Raw genomic sequence first — 15643 nt, forward strand, 5'->3', positions numbered from 1 at the left:
TGAATAATGTTTTTAAGAAGCTAAAGATTACCCAGCGAGGTCTTCTGAAGAACAGCGGCAGACGTGCTGAGCGCAGGGCGATACCAGGAAAACGACTTTGCTGTTTTGGCTTGCGTGACGTTTTTTACCTGTACAGCTAAGGTGTGGTAGCTGTGGCATCACTGAGTAGAATCACATACGTATCACTGTGTGTCGCATGCTGCAGAAGCGTTTTTGCTCTTCTGTGTGGACACCAAAGCTGTCAGATGCACATCATTGTTGTGTTTTTAATAGGCGTGTGTTTGATAGAGCTCCACGGGGAAAATGTGGTCTGCCTTTGTATGAAACAATCTTGTCAGTTGTATTTTTCTCCATTGTATTTGGACAAAAGTGTCAATTACCATCCGCAGAGAGAAGCACTTTGTTATGTGCTCACCAGTTTTGAAGGATTATTATCTTCGTCCTTTGTCTCATATTTCATTTGAAGCGTAGCAGGGCACTGACACTACGTGAGGACGGATTCAACAACGATACCAACGAGGTTTTATTCCAGATCTGGCCTAAAGCTAAATGCTGTAAGAATCAGTGTCGTGTGTCATCACGTTTCACTTCTGAATCGGCTTAATTTCTCCTGTGTGCAGTTTCGGTTTGGCTGTTCGGTAGGTTGTTACAGTTCATTTGAACTTGCTTCAGTTCTTCGGTGGACTTTGGTCACAGCCGCTCGCCGAGCTCGGCGTCGTGTGGGGTCTGCTGCAGGACTCCTGGTTCCTCTTCCCCAATCAGGCTTCTTTCTCATGGCACTGCATGACACAATGATTCACTTGAAGTGCTTTATGACTTTGAGAGAAACACTGACTCTGTGTGATCGGTGCAGGCCATCCACTCTGTCAGCTGGCATCACGAAGGGAAGCAGTTCATGTGCAGTCACTCAGACGGCAGCCTGACGCTGTGGAACCTCAGAAACACCACCAAGCCATTCCAGGTCACCTTCCCTCACGGTGAGACACACACACTCTCATAATCCCAGAGACAAATCCTGGGTCTATACTCTTTGTATAGATCTGAATATCAAAATCTGTAAACAAACCTCTGTGGACCATATGCTGTCATCTGATTTGCCGAGCAGCTCGTGGTTATGTCTTTGCTTTTCTCAGTGTAACCAGCCACCGTTCAGTCTCATTCACCAACATTCATGTTCGGTTACCTGCACATTTAGGGTAGACTGTGCTGTATCCAGCAGTGATTGTCGTATGTGCGGTGTTTCGCTGCTGCTTCGTTTTGATTTCCACACTCGGTGAAATCTGCCTCCTCTTCTGCCGTGTCTCCCTACGGCTTCCTCTCATGCAGGGCCGACCGAACTCGTCAGATTTGTGTTTTCTTGCTGTGAGCTGTAATCTCAGGCAAAATCACAAAGCAAAAAGCAGGCAGGATGTGGCTGACGGGGAGGGGGGCACAGCTGAATTCCAGCAGATTGTTTATTTGTCAGATATTTAGTGTCACTCAGGGCGAAAACGGGAGGAAGAGGAAAGGGAGGCATGAAAATGAGTAGAGGTCAACTAAGAACATAAAGCTGAAGAAGAGTAAACAGTTAAAATGTTATTTGCTGAGAATGATATAGTCGGACATTTTTAGTTATAAATAAATGAGTTAAAAACTGTGAGGGTTTAAAATTCAGCATTTAAACGGCTCGACTGCAGCACCTCGGGCTTTTAGTAGCAGGCTAGGTGAGGGGAAGGAGTGCTAACTGAGCTAATGCTAGCTAACGTGACTAACATGGTGTGTCCATAGTCTGAGTGTGTGGTAAGCAACAAACTTCACTGAGCTCACAGCAGAGCAGCATCTTAGTTATCAAAGAATTGGATTAAATATACTCCAAAATGCTCCGATATCACAAACATGTCCAGCTGAGTGATTTGAAATAGCTCAAAACTAGCAGAGCGCTATTAGCTTAGTTAGCACCTATCTGTGACCTCTGTAAGGAAACGTACTTTACTTCCAGAAATCAAAACCAGTTTGATTTTATTATGTGTTTGTTTTCCTTCAATATGACAATAAGTTACTAATAATTTGTAATGCATTACTTATTACTTGTTACTTTCCTTAGAGGTAATGGAGTATGTTACTTAATTACCCATCAGAGAACTTGTTACTTTCATGTTAATATGACCTGAAATTCATTATCTCATAATTATCAATTAACTCTGTAAACCCAAGGCTACGTTCCCACACACTGACACAAATTCCTAATGAGGACACGTCTTTCTTTTAGGTTTTGCATTTGAACACAAACTGACAACAAAGAAAGTTAAAAAGCAGCCGCTGGCTTCTTCTAGGCTAGATTAGCATTAGCATGCTGCCTATGCAGATCCATACAAAGACTCTGAATGACTCTGATTCAGTATTTAGTTTGAACATCTTTTAAATGTCAGAATCGACTTCTTGTAGAGAATTATGGATGTTTGTCTTCTTCCAAGCATGAAACTGCTGTTCATGTCTGAACCTGAACATGTCACACTGCCCCTCTAACACTCCAGGCTAACCTCTGCATACCTGTTATCACTCGCCATTGTTCCCTCTGTCACACAGCTGAGTCGACTTTGTCACAGTCGGGCAAAAATCCATCATCTTGTTATTTATTTATAAAATTTACTGCTGAAGCTGCCAAATATGCTCACAAATTTTAGCTTATTTAAATTAGCGATTAGCACAGTGCTCTAAATACTTAACCACAGATGTTACATGTGTGTTTGGCTTTCCATCATTTACTTACCTGCTGAGCTGTTGCTTGATGCAGAGCTCGGTGACGACTGGGGCTTTCTTTGCCTTTTGTGTTTCTCAGCTACAACCGTGACAGTGACATGTAGGTAATGAGCATTGTACCTGGATAGGTGAGCATAGTTCAGAAACCATCCGTCCATTTTCTTAACGGTGTATCCAATTAAAGGAGCCGGTCTCAGCAGGCCAGGCTGTTGCAGAGCACCATTAACCAGAAGTTTTAGTTTTTTGGCCAGCGTAGTGTTTTAACTAAACTATCAGAAGTTTCTCACTTTTTACAGCCAACACTTTGTCTGTTTTAAGCACAATGTCCTGTACATAAGGGCACCAAAATGACCTTTTTATAGCCACTTTTCATAATGATGATGTGAAGAAATCTGCGACAGGACGAGTTGTTCTCAGAGAATCCAGGTACACTTAAAATGATTCCTTTTATTGCGTTCAATAAAAGATGCTGCAGCAGAGCTCCAACAGTTTAGAAATGATGTTTCTTTCATTTGTTCAGAAAGTGCTGAGCCTTTGTTGAAAGGTAGAATTCAAGGTTTCACTGCCTCCAAGCTAGGAGACCTTCTCTTCAAAGATGTTAATATGAGAAGCATGAATTACTCCCTTTAATACGCTAACTCTGATAATGGACTGTCATTCAGTGAAGAGAGGACCTGGAAACACAGCAAACACACAAAACTCCAGTTGGAAATGAGACTAAATTTGATCCTTCAAGGGGGTTCCTGTGGCGCACTATGTCCTGATTATGCTCACATTGTGTAACATTATGAACACAGTGTAGAGCCGTGCATTGGTCACTTTGACAAAGCAGCAGGTAGCAACTCCAAATAGCTTAAAACAGGTGAACAACAGCTTTTCTTCTTACATCTTCTCATCTTATTATGAAACTATACTTTAATCTGTACATGTTGCTCTTCCTTTGCTTTTTCCTCTGATGCAGGAAAGATACAGAAGGATGCGAGGAAGGAGTCGTGCAAACCTATTCTCAAAGTGGAATACAAGACCTGCAGGAACAGGTGCGTGTGTCTTAAACATTTCATTTTCTGATTGCACAGACGTAGCGCTGCATTTTTTTTAATTGATATTAACCTCTGAGATGAGATTTAAAGATTTCTTTTGAGTCCTCACAGGAACAAACAACCGTTGTGTATGCGTCACTTATTTCATCGATCACTGGCGTTTAATTTGATTTGAAACAAGAGCGTGTTTCATTTTACTTGTTACTCATTCTTTCTTTCTGCTTTGTCGAGGTGAGCATCTCTAAATCCCTTCTCTTCCTTCACAACAGTGAGCCTTTTGTTATCTTCTCTGGGGGTCTTTCATATGACAAGGCGGGACGACGGCCGGCACTGACGATCATGCACGGCAAGGCCATCACTGTGCTGGAGATGGATTACCCCATAGTAGAGTTCATGGTGCTGTGCGAGACTCCTTACAACAACGGTAAGGGCGTACCGATTCAATTATAAGAGCTGTGTCCCTTTTTGTGGTCTCGCTTCAGTGAGTTTGAAGCCTTTCAGAGAAATGTGGTTTTCAGCCACGGGGGTTTTTCACCCGCTCGGTGCCATCGGCTTCTCCTGTAATCCTGTGATAATGTGGAAATCACAAGAGCACACTTCCTTAAAACTCACCAAGTGTTACCACCGACTGACGTTGAGTCATTTTTATATGAATTTCAGCTGATTTTAAATTTGCATCCCTCCTTGATGTTGTCGTGGTAACTAGCATTACCTCTCCATCTTTCTGTTTGCATTCGGCCTTCACAGAGGTCCAGGAGCCTTACGCTGTGGTCGTGCTTCTGGAGAAAGACTTAATCGTGGTGGATCTAACACAGAGCAAGTACGTCACTGTGAAACATACAGTTAGACATCATATATCAGAATCACACCATCGCGTGTGCAAGAATATCACTCAGAGAGTGGAACTGTTCTTACATTCAGCAAAACAAAGTGAAAGCAGCTGTAGTTCAGAGAGATATCAGCATATAATGCTGTATGACCATAAGCATATGTGGACTATCCTAATTTGAGGACTTTTGTGGATTAATTGTATCGATCTATCAGAAAGTTGCTCTCAGCAGCTCAGTGTCTTGAAGGGAAACAGTTCAGTGCTTTTGTTGTGATTTCAGAGGTCTGATAAGATCCTATGTAAAAACTGCCAAAGATGTTATCCTTTGAACAAGCACAGCTCAATGTTCTGTGGGTAGATTTAACTCGCTATCATTGTTATAAAAGATTGAAGCTGGACGCGGCGATGATGTCCTGACAGATTAACACCCAAGGCTAGGCTAGGCATACATTTGAGGAGTAGCAAAATGCTCGGGTATAAATGAAGTTTCCTGGTTAATTAGGTTAGCTAATTACAGCTGTTAGATATAAATGTCTCCTGATAACACCTAAAGTAGTTTAAACATGTCCAGATTGTCTTTGAGCTCATTGATTACGAGCTAATTGTGTTTAAATTGTTCATTATAAGTAAATCAGGTTAATTGTATTTAAATGCTTCATTATAAGTAAGGAGTGGCATGAATTTGGAGCTCTGCAGAAACACCCCTCTACATCTTTTAGTGACACTTTAATGTGTGCATAGAAGAACCAGTCGCTCTTATCTTACTGTATCGGCAATAAAGCAGATGAAGCTAGAGTCATTGGCACATTCAATTTTTATTGCTTGGAGAACAGATAAAGAATCCAGACCTTTGAACGTGTCCACTTCCTGTGGGCTCCATGGGAGGACCAACTGGAATTATTCTTTTCGATTAGCTGAGGAATAATTCTGAATAGCTTCATGTTCATAGGTCTACTATATACCACGTTGTGTACTTGCCTGTTGCAGCTACCCCGTCTTTGAGAACCCGTATCCCATGGACATCCATGAGTCGCCAGTGACCTGCACGGCCTATTTCGCAGACTGTCCACCAGACATCATCCCCATCCTCTACTCCATAGGAGCGAAACACAAGAAGACTGGCTACAGCCAGAAGGTAAAGGAGGGGAAGAGTACGGCCTTTGCTGTGCAGATCCATGTTGGGAGGATTTTCTTGTGTTACGTAATCCTCGCATACCGTATTTTCAGACCATAAGGTGCATTAAGCGAAACAAAACAGTCAAATAAGTCAAACTTTACTCAGGTCATTCTTGCTTCCTCCACTTGTGTACCATTGATTCATTACTGTTGAATTCTCTGGCAGCGGCTCTATTCCCATGTTGTAGCAGTATATTAATGACTAACCTCGTATTGTGGATGGATTATCTCAGTTGTTCTCCTGACTGAAGTTTGGTCCGTTTACAGCATCCTGCCATGCGATTGCATTTGTCTCTAACCATCAGGAACCCTCATGTTAACTTTTATCGAGTGGAAAAAAGTTAGCGTTCATCCTCCAGCTTCACTGTGTTTATGCTATGCTAACATAGCTGTGTCGCTAGCGGTCACGTAGCACATCATTATATAGCAGCTAGCCCAACTTCAGTAACCCTACAAACGTCACTGCTGTTTAGTTTTCTGTCTTCATTTATGTTGGAAGTGATAGCAGAGCTGTACGTTTGAATTTTTTCAGAAATCTCTCAGTCAGAACATGCTATATCATGTTTAGGTGGAAGCTAGCGAGCTAACTTCCTGCTAACTTCTAACTCTGTTAAATGTAATAAATCCTGTTTTCATGGATGCCTGGATGTTAAACTTAATTGTTACACCTGGTAAAGCAGCAACACTGATCATTTTATTAAAGGTTAAAGAATTTAGACAGTTTTTAAACTCTCAGTGATGCTGCAGTGTTCGTTTGAATTTGGGACCTGAAAATGACGGAGTTTAGGACCCAGATTCCTCCGTGAGGCTCCTGACTACAGTAGCTGTAATGCTCCAACAATCCATCACGCGGTGGCTTCGTAGCTTACCACAGTCACACTAAAACATTTTTGACAGATTTTTGAGCGCCGTGTAGCACATAAAATCGGTTCAAGGTCAGTGAGCACGATCAGAATTCATCATTTGAAAAAATTAAAGGATTTTAAGTGCGCCTTATTGTGCGGAAAATACAATGCTAGAACTGATGTATAAATATGTATAGAGTTGTGTGTCTGCGCTTCGGTTCTTTGGTATATCCTGGTCTCTGAAGGGAGTTTTATTCATAATTTGTCATGTAAAATCATCTTTCTAAAATAATTGCTGTTGAACTTTTTAAATTATAGGTAATCATTAGCACACGTATCACTTTTAATCAATTCGGTTTTGTATTTGAGGATGACAGCCTGTGTTTTAGAACAAAAGGAAAAGCGAGGGTACAATGGGACAGAAAGAAAGGGTAATGTGCCCGGGTGTTTAAAATAATCAGTGCTGCTGTGATTATTTTGTCAGGAGTGGCCAATCAGTGGAGGGACGTGGACATTAGGCTCCCACACTTATCCAGAGATCATCATCACAGGGTGAGTTAGAAATGCTGACAGGAATACTGATGACCCCTCTTTAACACCACCCGTCACATTTAAAAGGACAGTTGAGCCGTGTCTCACGCCACGGTGACAGAACCACCGACTGTGGGTTTTTCTACATTTATAGCGCTGCGTAGATTTGATTTCTATCTGTGCCAGCCCCAGCAGAGAGCAGGCCCCCTTTGTCAGAGATGTTAACCTGCTCTGAAGCTTGCTCGCTGGGTGGCGTTTGCTTCCGGGTAACACTCACAGATATCAGTGGCAGTCCGGCCCTTTGAGGTCGACGTGGAGACGTTTCACTGCTGAAAGCACAGCGTGAAACACCTAAAAATGCTCAAGTTCTCACGAAGTAGGAACCCAGCTTCACTTTGTAGCTCTGTGAGCCACAAGACGGGTGAGCTGCAGATTCATGAGCAGTGTGATGTTTTAAAAATGCAGCGATAAATTTACTGAGGTAATAATCATTAACACGACTAATTAGACTAAAAGTGAGTGGGAAGGTTGGAAGTTTTACTTGTTGTCATTAATTTCATACTAAATACATTTTTTTTCAGGCATGCTGACGGATCGATTAAGTTTTGGGACGCATCTGCAAGTAAGTCCTGTGCACCAAGCTTTCCTGTATTCTCATTGCAGCGATGCATTTGTTCCACAGCACAGTTAATCAATCACCTGGGTGATATCATTAATTGCTTAATGACATAATCTAAGAGTTCAGACTAATCATACTCACCCACAGCTAACATACTAGCTTCAGATCAGCTGATCTCAGCTCTATGCCTCATCACATGATAGATCAGCTGAGAGCATTTCGTACATCTATTTAGCAAAGTTCATATGATATAAACCGATCAGACGTAACATCAGACATGGACCATGGAGCAATGGAAAAAGGTGGGTTGGTCTGATGAATCAGATAGGTGGACGGATTATTGTGCGTCGCTTACATAGGGAACCACAGGCGAGCCAACGGGGACAGTTGCTTTGAGCGATGCTCTGCTGGGAAACCCTGGGTCCTGCATCCATGTGGATGTTACTTTGAGACGTACCATCTATCCAAGCATTGTTCCACATCATCTACACCCATGCATGGAGAAGGTGCTCCTCGATGGCTGTGGTCTCTCTCAGCAGGATAATGCACTGAAAACAGAAATGGTTGAGGAACTATTTGAGGAGCACAACAACCAGTTTGAGGAGTTGACTTGACCTCCAGATTCCCCAGATCTCAATCCAGTCGAGCATCTGTGGGACTTTGGTGCAGATACCACAGCACACCTTCAGGGTGTAGTGGAGTCCATGTCCTGACGGCTCAGGGTGAATGGCACAGTATTAGGCAGGTGCTGAAGATGTTGTGGCTGGTCGGTGTATATTCATATTTATTTTAGTAGATGATTGTCAGATGTGCTGCCATTGAAGGCTGCTGTGTTCTGTGTGGTCGTCCCACCACACTGATCCAGACAGAAATGAGTCCAGGTGGAAATAACAGTCGTCTTTTGACTATTTTAGTCGTGACTCAGAGTGTTTGACCTCAGTATGTTTGTAATAGCTCAACACGGCTCGTACGATCCCCGCCATCTTTGATCAGCACACGCTTCCAGGTTTACTGTGTGCACACGTTTCTACTACTGCAGCTTTATTAAAGGTGCAGCATCTGCTTTAAATGGAAAATAAATCAGAAGGCTGTGGTGCAAACCAGTCTCCTCTCAGCCAGACACATTACTGGTCTAATGCATTTGTACAGCTGTGCCAATCGCAGCAGTACGGGGTGAAAATGCCTCGCCAAGTGGAGACGAGACATTTGTACAAAGAGCATGAAATTTAAAAGGTGAAGAATATGAAGATGTAACATGGCAAACTGCATAAAGCTGTCGGGATATCACCACGTGCACATGGCCGTTTACTTCACGCTTTGCACTGTGCTTTAACTGAGATGTCTCTGTGCAGTCACGCTGCAGATGTTGTACAAGATGAAGACCTCCAAAGTGTTCGAGAAGCCAAAGCCAGGCGAGGGCCGCGCCGCCGAGCTGGTGGAAGAAGACCCGTTTGCTATTCAGATGGTCAGCTGGTGCCCTCAGAGTCGCATGTTCTGCGTGGTCGGCATCTCAGCTCACATCATCCTCTATCGTTTCAGCAAATATGATGCCAACACTCAGATAGTGGTGAGTGCTTAAAGTGGTCAGGTGATGTACGGAGACTGAAGGTGAAGCCCAGTCTTGATGTGACACGTTCCCTGAGTCTCCTCTCATGTTTCAGTCTCTAGAGGTGCGTCTGCAGTGTGACTCGGACGACGTCATCTCTCCATCTGAGAATGAAAACAATCCCAGCTTCTCAGAGCCCGGCTCCCACTCACCCCAACCGCACCACCAACACCAACACCAACACCCAGCCAGCCCAGGCAGCAGGACACCAGAGGGCATCAAAGACAGCATCCCCTGCCTCAAGTAAGATAACAGTCCTCCGTCTCTGCAGCACAGTAGACTTCAAGTACAGTCAAGTCAAGAAAAGCACTCTGGTGGTGTATGATGGTCTAATGACTTGCTGAGGCACGTTACAGTGCATGCCAGTGTTGTGTATTTAAGCTCTGCCAGGTGTTTGAGGGTAAATTGGACCGTTACTCCTCATTCCAACATCATTCCTCATTAGCTGTTGATAAAAGCTGCTCATCTGTTTCAGAGTGAAGGACCGGGCGGTTCGGGTTCCTCCTGGCTACCAGTCAGAGTTGGTCATCCAGCTCCTCTGGGTAGATGGTGAACCTCCACAGCAGATCACCAGCCTGGACATCAACTCAGCCTACGGCCTGTGAGTTTCAGAGGCATAACCCTCTGTCCTGAGCAGCTCTGTGTCTGTCTATGAGTCTAAATTAGGAACATTTAGCAAACAGTAGGCTTGTATTATCCATTTCCGTATGTTTGGTCGTCACCAATAAAAACAGCATCAGTGCACAATACAAGCATGGCTGTGAAGGGTGCAGGGAACCAAACCTGCACAGACCGAGGACATTTGACTCTCATTTTCTGAAAAGAGCCAGATTATAAACAGCAACAGTGATGCAGCAGGAGAAGAACATGCATGTGGCAGTAAGAGGGCTCGGCTGTATACAGATGTGTTTATAGTTGCTCTTGGTCTGTGTATATGCGCTTTGTGCAGCATTGAGTTGGTCTTTGCAGTATTTGTACTGTATCATACTGTGAGGCTGGCGGGAGGATGTAAATATGATAATGGGCCATGTGTAAGCTTTGTAATTTTGCTGTTACTGCCAGCAGTTAATGTAACGTGACCAAATTATTTAAATGTGTTCTCGAGCTTTCTTGACAAATGTAACACCTGCGAGCCAAGCTGAGAAAAACACCATATGTCCTGTGACCGTAGCCATAACAGCGGATAGAGCACGCAGTGACGAGCGGCAACGAACACGAGCACATCGTCTTCTTCTACCTGCTTTTGTTATTTTAAAGTAACTTACTGGATGTGGACTAACAAGTCGAACGGGAGCTGCATGACTTCCTGAGCTCGCAGGGTTTGAGACCACTTGTCTGGCTTTGCTGTGAATAGAAGCTTTATGGGCAGAAACCAATAACAGAGGAGTTTTCAGAAAAGCTCTCTGCGGGTCGAGGCAGTCGCACCATTTGAATCTCTGCTCTGAAGCTTTTCATATCTTAAGTGACATTGCAGCAATTGATTATCTGGCTTTTTGATGCCTTTCTCACATACTGAGCAGAACATGCACACACACAGACACAGTCCTCCTTGAGCTGCACTAATATAAAAACATTCCTGAGATTATTGGTGAGAGCAGAATAACATCAGGATGTCAGAGAGACGTGCTCAGCACAGCGGCCTGCTTTCCTGCTGATGTCACAATAAGGACTCAGCTCTGTCTCCTCTGGGTTCAAGCTTAAAGCCCGATCCACGTGTGGTTCCCAGAAACGTATCGTCCAGCTGCAGCTGCTGGGAATGTGTTGTCCAGGCCAGATGTTTATAAGTTAATGAGGCTTTTTAACAGTGATTGTTCCAAATGGTTTCCACGGGCCGGCTGTGCTCCCATTGGACATTTTTACTCCTTGTAGCTCAGGTCAGTGAAAGTGTGGTGTGCTCACAATATTGTAGCATATGCAGTGTCGGGAAGGTTAGTTTTCAAATGTATTCCACGTAAACCTGTGACACAAAGATCACCAAACTCAGACCACCACAGACTGTTTTCCTTCACAGTGATGAAGGAAAACGCTGGGCTGGCATGTAAAAGGGCATTTATTCCCTCAGGACCTGAAGCTCCATAAAGCACCCCCCCGACAGCCAAACCCACCTGTTCTCTGATTGGATAGTTAAATTTGTGATTGACGTGACATTGGCCAATCAGATGAAAGGAAGAAAAATAGGGTCAAAATTCGTACTTGTAACTTGAAACCTGAGTGCAGAGTTTCACACGTATTTTTCCACACGCAAATCTGCTTTTACACATACAAAACTGATTTACAAGTGCAAAATATTTATGACCACAATTTGAGCCCATATGATGCATGGCAGGTGACGATCAGTCATGTGGGAATTCTGGGAAGTATTAGAAACATGGAATAAAAGCAGACTGTTTAATTCATGCTTAATTTGACAGCGTTTTTCATGTTAGTTGGCACAACTCTAATGTCTGTGTCTGTGTGTGTGTGTGTGTGTGTGTGTGTGTGTGTGTGTGTGTGTGTGTGTGTGTGTGTGTGCGTGTGTGCTTGTTTCTTCCCTCCTGACGTTGTGTTCGTGTCCAGCCTGGCATTCGGGAATTGTTACGGCCTGGCGGTGGTGGACTACTTGCAAAAAACTGTCATATTATGTATGTCAACACTGGATCTGTACGGAAGCACCGACCCCTACCAGCGCCTTACCCGTTCCCCCCGCAGGAACAGGCAGTCCACCTCAGGTAACACACACACACACACACACACACACACACACACACACACACACACACACCTGATACTCAGTGTGCAACATAATCACGACATCCAGACACTGAATCTGATCTTTTCTCTGCTCCTCTGTCTTCTTCTCTTTCTGTCTCTTCTGATCTAGTGCGTGACAAATATGACAGTTTCAATATATTCCTTCAATATTTAATCAATCATTACTGTTAATCAATCATTACTGTTAATCAATCATTACTGTTCAGGTGCTGTTAACAGTGATGGGAAGTAGAGCATATGTAAGGTAGTATGCACTACTCAGCCCTGACTCTTAGTTTTCATAATATTTTACATTCAGTTACATTATAATTACAAAGTACTTTTATTATTATATAATATATATTAATTGAATATATAAATATCTATTTTAATTTAAAAACACGCCTCTGCCTGCTGTTGTTTTCTAATGTGTTTCTTTACAAACTGCATTCTTATTATTTTAGAAACAAAGTTTAACTTCCAAAACTTTTAATGTGAAAACTCTTGGAAACAAAATGTATTAAAGTGGATTTTCTGAAATGATTTCAGGGATTTGACGTATCGAGCCTTTGTTTGTAATGCAGGTGTTTAGTGTGTAATGTAATAACGTCCCACTTTGAACGGGATGGTTCTGCAGTGACCTCAAGAGCTTAATGGACTGAAAATACAAACCAGCTGAAATAAAAACATCTTTAATAAACTGACGCTTTAGGCACAGCATTAAAAACTAGTGAGAATAAGTGGTGGTGTTTAAACTCCTCTCAGGTGACTGGAAACAAAAGATGTGACATTAGCCTCGCAGTTAGCACATCGTTAGCATTCACGTTGATGAAGATGAAGTTCGGACAAAACCGTCAGAGTGCGGAAACGAGAGCAGACACAGTAACATCAGACTATCTGTAACACGACGACGGCCTGGATCTTCTGTCCTTCCTCTCTGTCTGTCACACACAAGCACACACCTGCCCATCTCTGCCTGTCATAGAGCTGCACTGTGACATGAAGTGCATGTTAACAGGTTGCGTGTCATTCCACATGGGCATCATATGCATGTTGTCATTTGATTTCTCAGTCTGTTGTTTTTAGACCTGTAAGAGCCACACAGGTGTTTCTGATCCCTCCTCCTTTTCTCTGATCTCGTCCGCTGACGGCCTCTGAAGCATCTTAATTATATTTAACGCGCTTGATATTCAGACCCACCGTTTAGGAATCACTGTGTAAAATAGAGGCCGACTCTTTTTTGGACCAGGCACCAACTCTGTGGTAAATATTTCAGAAGAACTTGCAGCAAGTGCTCGTTTCATTGCGTAATTCCCACAGGTGAGCTGAAAATACTCTGGTGATTTTTTCACATGCTGTTGCACCCTGCACCTTCTGTGTGAGCGCTTTAAAATCAATGTGGAGACAGAAGGGAAAATAGAAGCGGGCAAACATGCCCTTTTCTGTGCCGCGGGTGGTGCTGCGCTGATCTGAGGCACTTACTGTGCTCCGGTTCACACAAGGCTCAACAGCAGACTTGGAGAGCACAGCCAAAAGGCCAGTGCCGGCTGCCCAGTCTGAACACTTCCTGTGCCTCCCACCACATCTTTAGCTGTTGTCATCACACACGTGTATGAGTGTGAAAGCTTTCAGCCATCAAATGTGGGCATTTACTTCTCAGAATGATGTCACAATGCAGATGATTAAATGACAACCGAGCTCGGTTTCCATGCTGCTGGTAATGACATGTTCCCTGCTGACCCCAGTGACACCAGCAGTTCTGGGTTTGCTGGAGTCGCGGGTATTTCTTGTGCCCTTCCCTGACACGATCTCACTTGCTGCTTGCTCTCACTTTCTTTTCCTCTCTAAGCCTGTGTGTTCTTCTCTCCCCCCCCCCGCCTCCTCTCTCTCCCCACCCCCACCCTCCTCATCCACCCTTCCCTCTATCCTCATGCATTCCTCTCACTAACGTCCCCTCTTTTCTCATTACTGCCATTCTTCCTTTGCCTCCACCCCACTTACGCTCTTCCGTTCTTTGACCTCTCCTCGCTTTAAACCCCACTCCTCATTTCCACCACTCCTTCCTCCCCCTCCTACTTTGGTGACTCTGTGGCTGCTGGTGTGGGCATGCGGGCCTGCCTGACAGAGTTTTGCATGCGCGGCCTGTCTAACTTTTATTCAGATTCAAAGAAAAGGATCCGTACATCCTATCAGAGTAAGTCGGGCCTTCCCAAAGGCCAGGGGAGTCGGTGTATGTGTGTGGGGGTGTGGGTTGGTGTTTTGATGGATATAGTAGGACATGATGTTTGGTACAGATGATTGCCACAAGAACTGACACAGACTCGAAGCCCAGGACAAACCAAAGACATGACTGGGATGAAGCGAGACGTCACCTGCAGAGCTTTGTCTGTTACAGTCATGTCCAGCAGTCTGTCCTTTGCAGAAGAAGAGACACTTCTTTGAGACAGCAGAGCAAGCGCAGTTATAAATAATGCATTATCCATGCGATGTATATTTTAACTAAAGCCAGTGGGGTTATTGAAGCTAACTGTGTGCTTTTTGTTGACGGTTACAGAGGAAAGTTTAACGACGGCACCTCTCAGTGTCTTCAGCCATTTGTAACGTCAGCATAAACTACCGGCATCACCAATGTTTGGCAGAACCTTTGACTGAAGACAAATAATTTAAAAAGTCCAAATGTTTTGAGCTGTGACGAGTCTGCGAGGCTGTTAATGAGTCCTTAATGAACGCTGCTTCAAACAGCCCTCGTCTGCAGTCGGGCTTTGAGGGCCGAGTTAGAAATCTCAGTGTTTGTGGCAGTTTTTACAGACGACTCCATGTCGGCTCGTGCTTGCTGCATGTGACTGAATATGATCCTGTTTGGATTTGTGTGTGTGCTGTTTGTATGTTCGATATTTATTCCACTTCATCATGAGATTTGCACTACATGCTTTTTGAATTTTAATGCGAGCTGGTAAAAGATGTTAAATCTGACTGTAGTGCAGGTCGCATCAGTAATCAGCCACTCTGCCCATCAAGGCACTTTGAGTCCTGATAAAAAAGCAAAGAGCAAATATTCGAGGCTGACCTCGGGAGGAATGATGTAATGATGAAGCATTGTTGCTAGCTGCACTCTTTCTTTGGGCTTAGCGTGGCTGACTTCTACCAATCAGACGTCTGCTTAATCTGCATGACCGGCTTCAAATAATCTGACACCCTGCGTGTGCTGCTTCTTCTTCCTGTCGGCTGCTGCAGGCCTTACTGAACTCACTGACAACCAGCAGTCGATTGACATGGAGAGGAACAAGTCGCCCACTTCAGGTAACCTGCTCGCACTCTCACACACAGACACGCACCTGCAGCCTCCAATCCTTCATTGCCTGAATGCAAATGTCTTGAGTCTTTGTGGGTGGGATGCTTTGTGTTTAAACTTGAGTTACAGCCTGTGGTCACCTCGTCACCAGAGCGTGGTCACGTGGTGAGAGCGGCACTCTGTTCACTGTTGTTTCAGAGAAGTGCTGGCACTCCTTCAGTGGAGTATACTGGGTT

The 15643-nt window shown here is 44.0% G+C and overlaps 1 protein-coding gene across 4 annotated transcripts in view; it reads left to right on the forward strand.

The window, feature by feature from the left end:
• stxbp5l (syntaxin binding protein 5L) overlaps positions 1 to 15643 on the forward strand; it is a 129968-nt gene that overhangs the window by 85171 nt on the left and 29154 nt on the right. For 3 of the 4 annotated variants that reach the window (XM_080903352.1, XM_080903350.1, XM_080903351.1), the window contains exons 8-19: positions 854 to 977; positions 3701 to 3776; positions 4049 to 4203; positions 4527 to 4599; positions 5596 to 5743; positions 7114 to 7181; positions 7742 to 7782; positions 9132 to 9346; positions 9441 to 9628; positions 9861 to 9986; positions 11942 to 12093; positions 15350 to 15415. In XM_080903352.1, coding sequence (XP_080759478.1) covers positions 854 to 977; positions 3701 to 3776; positions 4049 to 4203; positions 4527 to 4599; positions 5596 to 5743; positions 7114 to 7181; positions 7742 to 7782; positions 9132 to 9346; positions 9441 to 9628; positions 9861 to 9986; positions 11942 to 12093; positions 15350 to 15415 — 1432 coding nt within the window. Of the gene's footprint in view, positions 1 to 853; positions 978 to 3700; positions 3777 to 4048; positions 4204 to 4526; positions 4600 to 5595; positions 5744 to 7113; positions 7182 to 7741; positions 7783 to 9131; positions 9347 to 9440; positions 9629 to 9860; positions 9987 to 11941; positions 12094 to 14240; positions 14310 to 15349; positions 15416 to 15643 lie in introns of all 4 variants that reach the window. The other variant, XM_080903349.1, reaches the window with a different exon arrangement.

Source organism: Rhamphochromis sp. 'chilingali', assembly GCF_963969265.1.
Source record: "Rhamphochromis sp. 'chilingali' genome assembly, chromosome: 14".
Lineage (NCBI taxonomy): Eukaryota > Metazoa > Chordata > Actinopteri > Cichliformes > Cichlidae > Rhamphochromis > Rhamphochromis sp. 'chilingali'.